The 12896-nt window shown below is 37.0% G+C and overlaps 2 protein-coding genes across 2 annotated transcripts; both read right to left on the bottom strand.

Moving 5' to 3' along the window:
* Nucleotides 1–858: 858 nt before the first annotated feature.
* On the bottom strand, nucleotides 859–2561 carry leap2 (liver-expressed antimicrobial peptide 2). The gene is made up of 3 exons (XM_026268084.1): nucleotides 2410–2561; nucleotides 1936–2105; nucleotides 859–1840 (listed from the first exon to the last, which is right to left on the bottom strand). The coding sequence occupies exons 1-3, from the start codon at nucleotides 2476–2478 to the stop codon at nucleotides 1801–1803; spliced, it is 279 nt and encodes a 92-aa protein (XP_026123869.1). The 5' UTR covers nucleotides 2479–2561; the 3' UTR covers nucleotides 859–1800.
* A 6183-nt stretch (nucleotides 2562–8744) lies between these two features.
* On the bottom strand, nucleotides 8745–11845 carry LOC113106312 (bone morphogenetic protein 15-like). Its single transcript, XM_026268082.1, has 2 exons — nucleotides 10721–11845; nucleotides 8745–10304 (listed from the first exon to the last, which is right to left on the bottom strand). The coding sequence occupies exons 1-2, from the start codon at nucleotides 11052–11054 to the stop codon at nucleotides 9493–9495; spliced, it is 1146 nt and encodes a 381-aa protein (XP_026123867.1). The 5' UTR covers nucleotides 11055–11845; the 3' UTR covers nucleotides 8745–9492.
* Between the last annotated feature and the right edge of the window lie 1051 nt (nucleotides 11846–12896).

The following is a 12896-nucleotide window of genomic DNA, read 5'->3' as shown; positions in this document are numbered from 1 at the left end:
TTCCACAAACGTAAGTAAATACATGAATAAGGTACACAATGCCATACACACAAACATAAAACACCATCATGGTAACTCATGACACTAAAATTATGCAATAAATATTCATTTAACAACATAAATTGCAACAAACTCTACCTCTGCAGATAAGGAAATTTAACATTAGCCAATTAACAGTTTTTGCTGTGACATTTTTACAGTCTTTAAAATTACAATGATTTTTTTACAGTGTAGAAAGAGGTTTATTTTCACTGCTCTTCATGAGGTATGGGTCATCTACTAGTGTTTAGCATTTACACCAGTCAGGAGAAATGACATCGATCACTTACTTGGGTTCGGTGAAATCCAGATTACTTTGTCACTCAGACTGTGTGTGAACAGCACACCGAGACTGAGTGTTGAGCTGCTGCTCAAAATCTTACATACCTCACCATATGACTTCATGTGTCGTGATCTTAATATCTCTGGATCCATCTGTCTGGCAACAAAATCGTCAATGACTAAATCCCAGAAAAAGAAGAAACTTTTACTTTTGTTGTGTTTGTTGTCTTCTTAGAATCTGATTTATGTGTCTCTGAACTTTAGTCCCTGGTCTGCACTGCACATGCTTGGCTAACCTCTTTGAGGTCTACCATATCAGCCAAATGACTGCTGTGTGCTGCATGTGTCTCTTTTCTCAGCTCAGAAACCCTGATGACACCACCGAGGCTTGCATGACAAATTTATAACAGTGATTGACATCCAACTATTCAGGCTAAATTCACACATTTTAAATGCACTATAGAATTAAGTTTTTTTTCCTGGAACTGCAGTAAACTGTAAATGCAATAAATGGTTCATGACATAAAAGCTGTTTTCTTTTTTCGAACATTTTTTATTTCAGAACACTAAAGTTCACTCATATAAGGCATGCACATATAAAGTTACAGTACAGTAAATATAACATATAAATCTTAAAGACTTACATAGTCAGATACGTACAAAATGACCTTTAAATGAACAGATGAGTCATACAAAATGAAAAGAAAAAATACAATAAATAAGTAGTCCCATACTGAAACGATGCTTGTAAATCCTGATCTATTAGATGAGGTGGAGACGCTCAACAACATAAATAGTGAGAGGTAAACAAGTCTAAAATGTAATAAAACAAATGTGAGCAAACAGATAAAGGCAAAGGATGGAGGCAAATGGTTAATAAAATCCAGGCACAATCAATAATGGCAACCTTTGCACTTTCTCTGTCCCTTTTTCTCCAGACTATCTTTGGTTCAACAACATTCAGGTTGAGCTAAGGCACTAGAGGATGCGTTTGCCTACGCTTGCATATATAGCTTACACGTAACATGATCTAATACAGAAGACCAGTTTCTATGTTTGAAGATGAGATGAGCTATTATTGCCAAAGGCTATACTCTGCTCTGTGGACATCCAGGACAGGGACTGGACTTCATTTGCTTTGGGGAAACTGGCCCCAACAACTGTTATCACCTTCCCAGCACCACCTGAAATATGTCTATTGAAAATCCCACTCATAATGCTTCTTGTATATAACAATACCATTGTGGATTATGAGGTTTATGTTCTCTCTCAAAAGAAAAGAGTCCACATGTTATGTACCTTATATAAGCATAATCTTGCAAAACATTACCTATTGCCTCATTTGTGGCTTATACTTTATGTCTAAGTGATGATTAACTGCATTGCACATTCGGTTGCCTCCGGTTGCTCACTGAATCAAGCTCTCGTCATGCATGATGGTGTCGAAACGTCAGATCAGAGAAGGTAGGAGTCTTCATTTTAGGAGTGAATTGGTTGGCTGTAGGAACAGTGGCCTTTCCTGTGGAACAGACGGAAACTTGAGAATCGGTTCTTACAGTTCTTGTTTTAAAAATATATTTGAAAGTATTGTTAGCAGGACAGAAAAACATTCACCTGCATATTGCTGTCGAGCACTCATAGTTGTTCTGGCAGTAGGCGCCGTGAGGTTTAGTACCCATGATCCTCCATAACGGGGTCGTTCGAGCTGTTCTCTTCAGTGACCTCTGAACTTCCTGCACAGAGGTTGAAGGTGTGTCCGACTTTGGCACAGGACTGCAGGTCACCTGAAACACACACTCTAATAAAACGCTAGATCTGTTTCATAAAAGAGATCAAATTCTATAACTGTTTCTTCATAGTTTATGTTATGCTTTGAGTATTAGTCATAATATAAAAAAAGCAATAATATAAAAATTATAATACTTAATATAATTTACTATCGTAATATTTTAGGTCATCTAGAGTATTTTTTTTAATTCCAAGTGAACACAATAACATAAATATCAAAAGCCAACCGTTTACAGAGCTGTGAACAAATACCTTTTTTTAATTATTAAAAATAAGAAAATGAAAAGTTATCATAATTACCTGCTGGACAAGCACCAAACACACCAGGCAGCAGGCGAGAAGAGCCCCTCTGTGATTGTGATCCTGCATGCTGGATGAGAAATGTTTCAGTAACACTGACCACAGAGATGATGTACTGACTTATATACCCTCCAGTCAGCAGAAGAGAGACTCTCCCTCATCCCTTTCTCTCTCTCTCTCTTTCTCTTTCTCTGCATCTGTCTCTCTGCTTTTTCATTATCAGATGTGGCACATGTTTGCTTAATGTTTGTGATCTGGATAAGCTGTCCTCCGGGGCTCTGGGTGAGAATGCAGCCAGAGTTGAGAGAAGCAAGGGATAAGAAAGAACAAGAGGAATGAGGGACAAGAACAAAAATCAGTCATATTTTGGACATGTGCTTGTCAGCATTTTAGAGTTCAGTGATGTTTTACCAGAGTTTATTGAACTGTACATTTTAGACAGCTATGCAGTGGTATTTACAAATATAAAAACAGGTTTAAATGTGTAGTTGAGATGATATACGATTCTAAGTCCACCCTGTTTCTTCAAAGTTCATTTCACATAATTCTTCTGTCTCCCTTTTATCATATATACATGCGCAGGGGCCTTGAAAAAGAACAATGATGATTAGAGGATCTGCTGTGTTTTAATGAGGAATAACAAATGGACAAAAAACACAATGGAAAAAAAAGTTGCTGCAAAAATGGCAGACATGAGTCGAACCACTGATCCAGCTCATCACAAAGGTTCCGCACTGACTCATGGTGTTTACTGGAAATGGTGCTGCTTATCATCTTGGGATTGGCATGTACATAATACCCAGCACTGTTTCATAAGCTGGTGGCCTTGTTTTACATATTTCTAGCATACTCCCTGTATTGCTCATAATATTGTGATAGAGCTCAAGGTTGGAATTTTCTAAGTTCTGTGAGTTCCTTCTTGAGCGAGACGCAAACATGATCAAGGTTGCATCTAAATCTATATTGGTTAAGTGTTTATTGAGGTCAAGCTCAGCATACTGGGCTCCTGACTACTACACTTTTACAACTTGCTTTTCTTCTTTATGCTTGAGGTGTTTACACTTTGTTCAAACATTTTTGGTTTTTAAATAATTTATACTTTTATTCAGAAATGACATGTTAAATTAATCAAGGGTGACAGTAAAAACATTTATAAATGTTACAAAAGTTTTATATTTCAAGTAAATTACTTTTTTTTTAGCTTTGTGTTCATCAAAGAATCCTAAAAAAAATGTACCATGCTTTTCACAAAAATATGAAGCAGTGCAACAGTTTTCTTAATTAAATATATATATAAATTTATAAATCATATAAATAATGTTTCAAATAATTTATTTTACATTGTTTATTTATATTTATGTTTATGATACAAGGGGGAGAAAAACAACAAACAGACGTTGCTGGATAGTAATGCTGAATAATAAAATAAATAAATAAATATTCATATTATTACATAAAAGTAAAACACCAAATACATTTCTGATGAAGTCTTACTAACCCCAAACTTTGAACAGCAGTGTATAGTTAATAAATATGAATTATTTTTTTATTCACAAAGCCAGAAATCCTGGCTAAGACATTACTTGTGTAGTCAAACTTGTGACACAAGGTGTGTGATTCATGTCACTGAAAACATATTGCAAGTTGCAGCATTTGAAATGTAAATCTAGCTTGACAAAAATAACCTTTGAAACATTTAGCAGACTTCAGTAATCAGCATTAATGAACAGAAAACCACCAATCATGTGTTTATAATGATCAGTACACGATCTGTATCTAGCTCTACCTGCACAGACGTGACTCCTCTCAGGTCACTGTTAGTATCACACAAACTAGCAGTTTAAAATGCAAATGAATTCACTTTACATAGATTCAATGAACAAACCCTGAGGGTTTTGTGGAGATAATTCTGTGAACTGAACAACAGATTATGGAGCAATACTGGGACATCCTATCATTTGAAAAAGATAAGAGACTACATTTCTTCCATCAGTAACCTTAAGAAAACTTTTGAGGAATTCAGCTGCAGGGGAAGAACTACTGGATATATCCATTATACTAACCATCTATATCAAATGAAGACAATTCATTGAGGTGTTCCTTCAGTGCTCCCGGGTCAAGGACAGCGATCGCTGTCCCTGTTTGGCATGTTTGTCAGTTTTGGCACTTAGTCAAAAGATTTCAGACAAAGTACATCATCCCGCTGGGAAGTGAAACAATTATCAGTTGCCAAAGAGGAGAAAAGGGCCTCGGCAGATTCATCCCGTTTTATTCGCTTTATAAAATATAGTCTACCTGTACATACGTCTGTGCATCTGTAGAAAAGGAGTTTAACTGTGACTCATGTAATTCAGTTCTAACTTCTCTGCTCCTCTGTGACAGAAAAATTGGAAGGTCAGTCACATCATCTCTAATTAATCACATCAAGTTTATATAAAGGTTAGACAGACCTTCTGACCAACATAAAATGAACAATAAGGTTTTTTAAAGAGTAGATAAATCTTAAACTGGCCTCATCGTAAAGCAGAATATTCAATAATACACAGACTTAGACATATGAGGTTTCATTTGTGCCAAAAAGGAGTTTAATGTTTGTGCATTTGTCCATGTCTACAATTATTTTGCAATTGTAAAGATAAATTAATAAATGATGATGTGTATGTTCTTTGTTTATGCCATCTTGTTTCTTTCATTTATGGAATACTATTTCCAAAGGTTATGCCATATGTTTGTGCCAAAAAAAAACAATGTTTGTTTAAAAAAAAAAAAAATATTATGACAAAGTATGAAGATTAAACCTCTTTAGATTCAAGTTTATAGAGCAGAAAGAAAAATTTCTCTAAGTTTTAGAAACCGTGTTATTATAATCTGTAAAATGTGTTAAAGGAAGTAAAACTAATCTAAATGCACATCAAGTAGGACGACACAAGCAGACAAAAACAAACAGAAAAAAACAGTAGACATACATGCACTGTACAGAGAAGTCAGCTTTTTGGGACAAATGGAATGGCATAGAGACTTTTGACTTTTCCGATGTTTTGTTGTAAGACACTATAGTATGGTTTCCTTTATTTCTAGCTTGAGATCCCAGACCTTCTCTATAAAGTCCACAGACCATAATCCATATTTCTGATCGCACTTTTCAAAGTGTTTGGAATAACATGGAGATGACAGGATGTGTATTTTTGGGTGAACTGTAAACAGTAAGAGCTGCTCTATATTAACAGGTTTTGGCTAATGACTTCTACCTGCTCAACTTGTTGAGGACCGTTCACAACCTTTTAAGTTTCTGTAACGTCTTCAAGCCTTTATCTGATCGGCCAACTCGGTTACTGTCACCTCCGTCACGGTTTCCGTGTCCGTGATTGTGATTGTCAGTTCTACAATTGAGACTATGAAGTTATTTTTGATTCAAAACAACTGAACACCTGTGGCAGTGCGATTTGTAGTTGTAGAGAAAAGCCACACATGTGTATCAGTAAATTTGAAGCCACAGAGGGAAATGTTTTAAGAGATGCAAACCTGTAGCCTTTTTTTCTCTCCTACAAACAACACAACAGTTACACCTTCTCAAATTCTTCATTGCAGGTGCACAAATCCTATTCTACAAATCACACATTTAGAAACTCGTACGCTCGCATTTTTGATACAATTGCTGCAGTGAATGTGGTGCAAAACGCATTTACACACCCGCATCAAGAAATGTGCAGTCGTGGAGAAATGTTAATCATCCGCAAATCAGTACGTGAATTCATCAAATGAGAGTTGCACACTTGTAGAATATTTTCTCAATAATGTCTTGTATATTTTTCTAACACAAACACAAAGTACATAACTACAGCTGCTTGAATCTGCTGCGATGAATCTCAAACACTGTTTTTCGCTTTCAAGTGACAAGTTTCGCGCTCTCCCTTTTCCACCGAGATATTTGGTTCAAAAGTGATTTGTGCATCTGTAGAGGTAGTGGGCGGGACTGTTTAGAGATTACAGAATTTCAGCCAATCAGTAGAGCTACTGAGCCGGTAGATATACGCCCCAAGCAGTTTTACGCCCCTGTTGTTCCTCATGCGTCCAGTAGGGGGAGGCTGTATATTAGTATATGTGCCCAGTCATATATAAGAACAGCAGACCATATCTATATGTATGATAGCAGCAGACCTTCTTGAAGCGATACGTATGAGGTATGTTATATAATCTGCTAAAGTAATTGTTGTTGATTGTATTGTGTAATGATGCAACATTTATTATTTATAAAAGATTGATCAATTAAATATCAATTAGCGATATCAATTCAAAAGATGGGTCAATTTATTTCGAGGGGCAAAAGTACTCTGACTCAAACTTAACTAACCACAGTCCATCATCAATGGACAAAAAAAAATAAATAAAATAAAATAAAAGTGGCTTGACACTTTTTCCAAGTGTTCCATCAATATTGTTCATTGAAGATCAGGAGCGAATTGATGTTATCTACACTCAGATGACTTCAATTCTGGACGGCACACCTACACACACCCACAGTGACCAGATCAGATTCATTATGGATGTCCCTTTTCCAGAGGTAGGTCTTGTGTGTTAGTTGTGCTCTGCATGGTGTCATATTCACATTGTTTTTAATGTCAAATAGTTTATCCATAATGTAAGATCATTGCTATAAAATAATAGTTTTGTGCTTAATATAGAAAAGGCACTTTTGATTTTGTTATTTTATTTTTATTTTATTGCTTTTTTATTTATTTTTATCAGTGAGTAGTATCACTTTGACAGCAGGATAAAGAAACAATTGAAGAGTGGCAAGGAGAGTCATCTACAGGAGTCATGCTGTTAAGAAATAACCAAGTCATGGTGTTAAGAAATAGATATTTTTTTATTGTGAACAATATTGTCTCTTTCTTTTAAATGACCCTTGGAACTTTAGAAAAGGGTTAAATTGTGTTTTTCTTCATAAAATGCTATGTAGGACATGTTTTGTTGCTGTATGACGAGCAATTGTGAATTGTACAGGAAATATTTCATTTAGGATCCATATGATTACACAGTACTGTATGTCTAATGGCCTGAATATGGTTAATATCTAAATATAACTTAATATAAATTCACAACTTAATATATCAGTCAGTCTCCTGTATATAAAAAAGTTTATAAATAAATATAAATAATACATTTTACAGTAGGTCATAGGTCTGCAGCCTCTCCCTACTGGACGCATGAGGAACAACAGGGGCGTAAAACTGCTTGGGGCGTATATCTACCGGCTCAGTAGCTCTTCTGATTGGCTGAAATTCTGTAATCTCTAAACAGTCCCGCCCACTACCTCTACAGATGCACAAATCACTTTTGAACCAAATATCTCGGTGCAAAAGGGAGAGCGCGAAACTTGTCACTTGAAAGCGAAAAACAGTGTTTGAGATTCATCGCAGCAGATTCAAGCAGCTGTAGTTATGTACTTTGTGTTTGTGTTAGAAAAATATACAAAACATTTTTGAAAAAATATTCTACAAGTGTGCAACTCTCATTTGATGAATTCACGTACTGATTTGCGGATGATTAACATTTCTCCACGACTTCACATTTCTTGATGCGGGTGTGTAAATGCGTTTTGCACCACATTCACTGCAGCAATTGTATCAAAAATGCGAGCGTACGAGTTTCTAAATGTGTGATTTGTAGAATAGGATTTGTGCACCTGCAATGAAGAATTTGAGAAGGTGTAACTGTTGTGTTGTGTTTGTAGGAGAGAAAAAAAGGCTACAGGTTTGCATCTCTTAAAACATTTCCCTCTGTGGCTTCAAATTTACTGATACACATGTGTGGCTTTTCTCTACAACTACAAATCGCACTGCCACAGGTGTTCAGTTGTTTTGAATCAAAAATAACTTCATATGAGACGCTGTGTGGCGCTGTTGAGCTGCTGCATTGATTTCTTATTTCCTTCTCGGGTTAAAACGTAAAACGTGTACATTTCAGGTCCAAAACGCCACACAGAGCAAACGTTGCTAGTATTCTGCATTTGTGTAAATGTGTTTTTTGGTACACAATTTTGTAGGCATTATAGCATTAAGACATTGTTCAAAACATTCCTCCAGTACATCAACATCTTGTCCTGATATTGCAGAGAGGCTAAACACTTTTGCATAAGATTCTGAATGCCCTTTCACCCACATTTACACCACCTCTATAACATCAAAGAAGCCAGTTCAGACCAGCATTCCTGCAGACTTCTGAGATTTACTAAAGCTGAAGCACAGCTGAAAAAAAAAAAAAGGGGGCGCTCTCTACTCACCAAATATTAACATAAACAAAAGAGAGAGAAATGACCACACAACAGGTACATGTAAGTTTGCTTTCTTTTTTTATACAAAACAACCATTTTATTTCATCATCTTTCATCATGGGATTAAAACATTCATTTAAGTGCATGGACTTCAGTTTCTCCTCTATGAAATGAATCTATGAAAGGCTCTCTTTCATATACTTAATGGATGTCTTCTTCGGGGTAGTGCAAAATTGGCATTTGCTCCTTTTCTCTGCTTGCTTTTGAATGCCGTGCCCTTTGCTTTCAGAAAGAGAATACAAATGCAAGAGACACAACAGCATTAAAGCCTATAATACAACAGACAGGGCTCTCTCATGCTTCATTATTTTTCTTCTCCATTTTCCTATTTTCTTTAGACAGACTTTTCAGTACAGTGTCTTTAATAAAGTGCCAAGATTTTCCATCTCCATTCCCCTCCATAAATACATAATGAAAGTTTTAACATTAATACACACAAGACAGAAACCAATGAACATACATAGAGTAAATAGAAGAAAAAAAATTAATTTACCAATCAGAATCCATTTGTTCATACCTACATTCTCAAACAGTTGGGTACTGCGAGAGATGAGACTGAATTGATCACTCTCCACAATTCAAGTCTTACAGAAACCGCTCTGTGTGAATGCTGTTAGTACTGCACGAGAAATGGCAAAAGGCAAAATCAAACCCAACATTGCCATTCCTTTTCCAACTGTGCTAGTACAAATTCACATTGTCCATTAGGACCATTTAGTTCTTGTCCTTATCTGACCTTGAGCCCAAAGTCATCTGCAGGTGCAGGAGTCTGCAATCATGTCTTCATATTCTTTATAAACTATGTTTCCATTCCTCTCCATCATCAGCACACTGACAGGTTTGTATTTATAAGGAACACAAGAGGGCAACGGGATATCTGCCGCACCAAGCTCGCTGATTAATGTCTGCATGATCGCGTGGTTGGGTGAATTGTAGCCGTAATGCAGGATACGAGGACAGTCTCCCATACAGTAACGAGGATTGTACTTGGGGGGTGCAATGATCCAGTGGTCCCATCCCAAATCTTTGAAGGCCACAGGGTAGGAGTGCAGCTTGCACTGGTTTTTGGCCACACTGTTCAGCCCTTGCTTGTAGTTGGGAATGTCAGAGACGATGCTCCCAGCTTCCTTGGACCGACGGGTCCTGGGGCGAGAAAGGGGCGTGAAGTGCTTCCCCCATTCCACAGGCTGCTTGTTCTCCTCCAAGAAGAGCAGCAAAACTGGAGCTCGAAGATGGTGCTGAGGTGGGAAGTGTTTCCGTCGTGTAATGGACCTGGCGTGTGCTTGTTGTGTGCATCGATAATGGGCAAAGAGGGACACATGGCCATCTTTCGACTCGGACACGTGTCTTGTGACATCAGATTCGGTCCACAGGCTTCGAGGACCCATGATGACAGGATGGTCTCCTGCAGGAAGATCTTGAAGTGACGTGACTCTTGCCTCACAGATAAAAGAAAGATGCGATGACACAGGCGACCTTAGGTGCATAAAAGACGCCCTCACCAATTTGTCCAATGAGAGGTTTTCCAGTTCATATTTCACTGTGTAAGTATACTGAAGGTCTAGTCCAGAGGAGGGGTTACAGATAGAAGAGAGACAAAGAAAACAAATAATCAGACAATAGGCCTCTATATTTTAATAATGTAAGGGCTACACTGCTCAGTACAACTTAAAAATAAAGATTACAATAAGAGTTTTAATGCAGAAATGCTATAAAAGAACCATTTCAGGCTCCCAAAGGAACCTTTCAGTGAACAGTTTGAGTGTGAAGAATATTTTAACCATCCGAAACAGACTGGTCCACTATATTTGTGCAATAAAAACATCCATAGATGTTAAAGGTTCTTCATGGAACATTAGAACTTTTATTTTAAATGTGAATAAAAGGATTAAGTACATCTTCTAGAACATAAGGCATAATTTGTTCTAGATCTACTTGTGAAGGATGTGTATGAGATAAAGATAAAGAGTTAATTACCGCTTGAGGTCGGGATAAAGTGTTTTTCAGTGGTGGACGCTTGAAGCAGTCTCACAGTGTTGGAGCCGAATAACTTGTGCTGTGTGGGTCGTCCATCTGCATCCGCCGCGATCCTGTATAGACGTAACATGAGTCGGATAGCTTCGTCTTCAGTTTGGCTTTCTTTGAAAGGTCTAAAATAAGAGTTCCTCTGTTTGGGGTGTCGATTTAGGCGACCTTCTGTATTGGTGACGCCAAACTGGGTCGGAGAGGCCATGTTTCCGGCCACGCGCGTAGAAATGTGCAGCACAAACAAACAGAGTCTGAGACAGGTGTGACTGCTGGTAGCCTTCATGTTCAGCCCCTCGTATAGACGAGTGCCACCTGAAAGGCTACCATCGTCTAAGACAATCAGCGGCCGGAATTCAACCTAAACATCACCTGTGACCTGAAGAGGAAAACCTTTTTGCGGCGCAGCTAATCGTGTGACGTCATGCCCAATTACCTATCTGACGTCGGCGTTGATTTCGTGTCGATACGTTTCACTCCTGCGTGCAGAACACAGTTCCCCTGCGTCCCTATCTGCCTTAAATACTATGGAAAATTACTAATATCACACTGGGACGCAGGTTTGGTCTTTACAGGAGACCTATTTAACCCTAAAAGGGGCGAAGTAGCCTCGGGGTACAAACTCTGAGAAGCTTTGGGGAGAAGAACTGAAAGTTTAGGGGTCTTATTTCTTGTTTTCATTTTGTTGTGAATATTTAGGTGAGGTGACATTATTCGTTTCTACATTCTTTGTTTAGCTCACAAATCTACTCACCCTCCAAAAGTTGATGTATTTACACATGTTGTGTGACTGGGGGACTTACCTGATTAAAAAGCTGTTCAGCATTAGCTTATTAGGTTTACACTGAAATTGTATTAAATTAATGCTTACTTTTTTGCAAACTGTCTCTAAATGTTTGTATCTCAGAGGATGTCGCCCTTTTAGGGGTAGGCTATAAATCAAGATATAAAAACATACTGTGTGATTTTGTGGCTTGTGTTTTAGGATATCAAATATTTTGGTAATCTTGACAAACATTTGTGACCCTGGAGCACAAAACTAATCTCAAGTAGCACAGGTATATTTGTGGTAATATTCAATAATACAGGTCAAAATTATAAATTAGTTTTTTTATGCCAAAAATCATTAGGACATTAAGATCGTGTTCCATTAAGATATTTTGTACATTCCTACCGTAAATATATAAAAACGTAATTTTTGATTATTAATATGCATTGCCAAGAACTTAGCAATTTTCTCAATATTTAGATTTATTTATTTTTTGCACGCTGATTCCAGATTTTCAAATAATTCACAATGTAATCCGTTATTTTACCAAAATAAAACAAAGTATTGAAATACATGCTATTAGTATAATATCTGCTATATACAAACAATAATATAAGACATGGCAGTCTAAATAATGTGTATATAATGGAGTGTTTCTTTATGGAGCTTTGACACACTGAATGAAAACATTAAAGTTAAACGAAACATTTAACTTTTCGCAAACAAAGTAAAAATGCACATGTGAAATCAACACAGACAGTCACATTTGTTTTGTTTATATCTGATATTTATTGACAGCTGTGTGAAATCATTAACTCTTATGTGTGCTTTATAGGTAAAATTTACAAATGTTAATTTATTGAATCACTATTAGTAGTATTAAGTATTAATTAGTATTATATGGTGGTAAAAAAATATATATATAAAAAAAAGGTGAACCCTACAATAATTTAGTGTAAAAAACCAACAGAAATAATGTATTGTATTCAAAATAATAATAATTATAAAATTACAAATATTTTCCTTTTTTCACATAAAACAACCTCCTTGACAGCAACCAATCTGGCTTCAGAAGTGGACATTCAACTGAGACTGCCTTGCTCTCAGTTGTTGAAGCCCTAAGACTGGCAAGAGCAGAATTCAAATCTTCAATACTTATCCTGCTTGATCTGTCCGCTGCTTTTGACACGGTTAACCACCAGATCCTCCTATCAACCCTACTGGCAAAGGGCATTTTCAGGATCTGCACTCCAGTGGTTTGAGTCTAACCTATCAGTTAGGTCCTTCAAAGTATCTTGGAGAGGTGAGGTGTCCTAGTCACAACATCTAACTACTGGGGGTGCCTCAGGGCTCAGTTCT

This window comes from Carassius auratus, chromosome 7, assembly GCF_003368295.1.
Source record: "Carassius auratus strain Wakin chromosome 7, ASM336829v1, whole genome shotgun sequence".
NCBI lineage: Eukaryota > Metazoa > Chordata > Actinopteri > Cypriniformes > Cyprinidae > Carassius > Carassius auratus.
This window is presented reverse-complemented; position numbering and strand designations above follow the sequence as displayed.

What these genes read in the sequence shown, in the direction of transcription:
- leap2 (XM_026268084.1), bottom strand. Translation starts at nt 2,478, where the DNA reads ATGCAGGATCACAATCACAGAGGGGCTCTTCTCGCCTGCTGCCTGGTG. An exon ending in GTTTGGTGCTTGTCCAGCAG is followed by an intron (nt 2,106 to 2,409) that starts GTAATTATGATA and finishes TGTGTGTTTCAG; the next exon opens with GTGACCTGCAGTCCTGTGCC. An exon ending in TGCTCGACAGCAATATGCAG is followed by an intron (nt 1,841 to 1,935) that starts GTGAATGTTTTT and finishes TCTGTTCCACAG; the next exon opens with GAAAGGCCACTGTTCCTACA.
- LOC113106312 (XM_026268082.1), bottom strand. Translation starts at nt 11,054, where the DNA reads ATGAAGGCTACCAGCAGTCACACCTGTCTCAGACTCTGTTTGTTTGTG. An exon ending in CTTTATCCCGACCTCAAGCG is followed by an intron (nt 10,305 to 10,720) that starts GTAATTAACTCT and finishes CCTCTGGACTAG; the next exon opens with ACCTTCAGTATACTTACACA.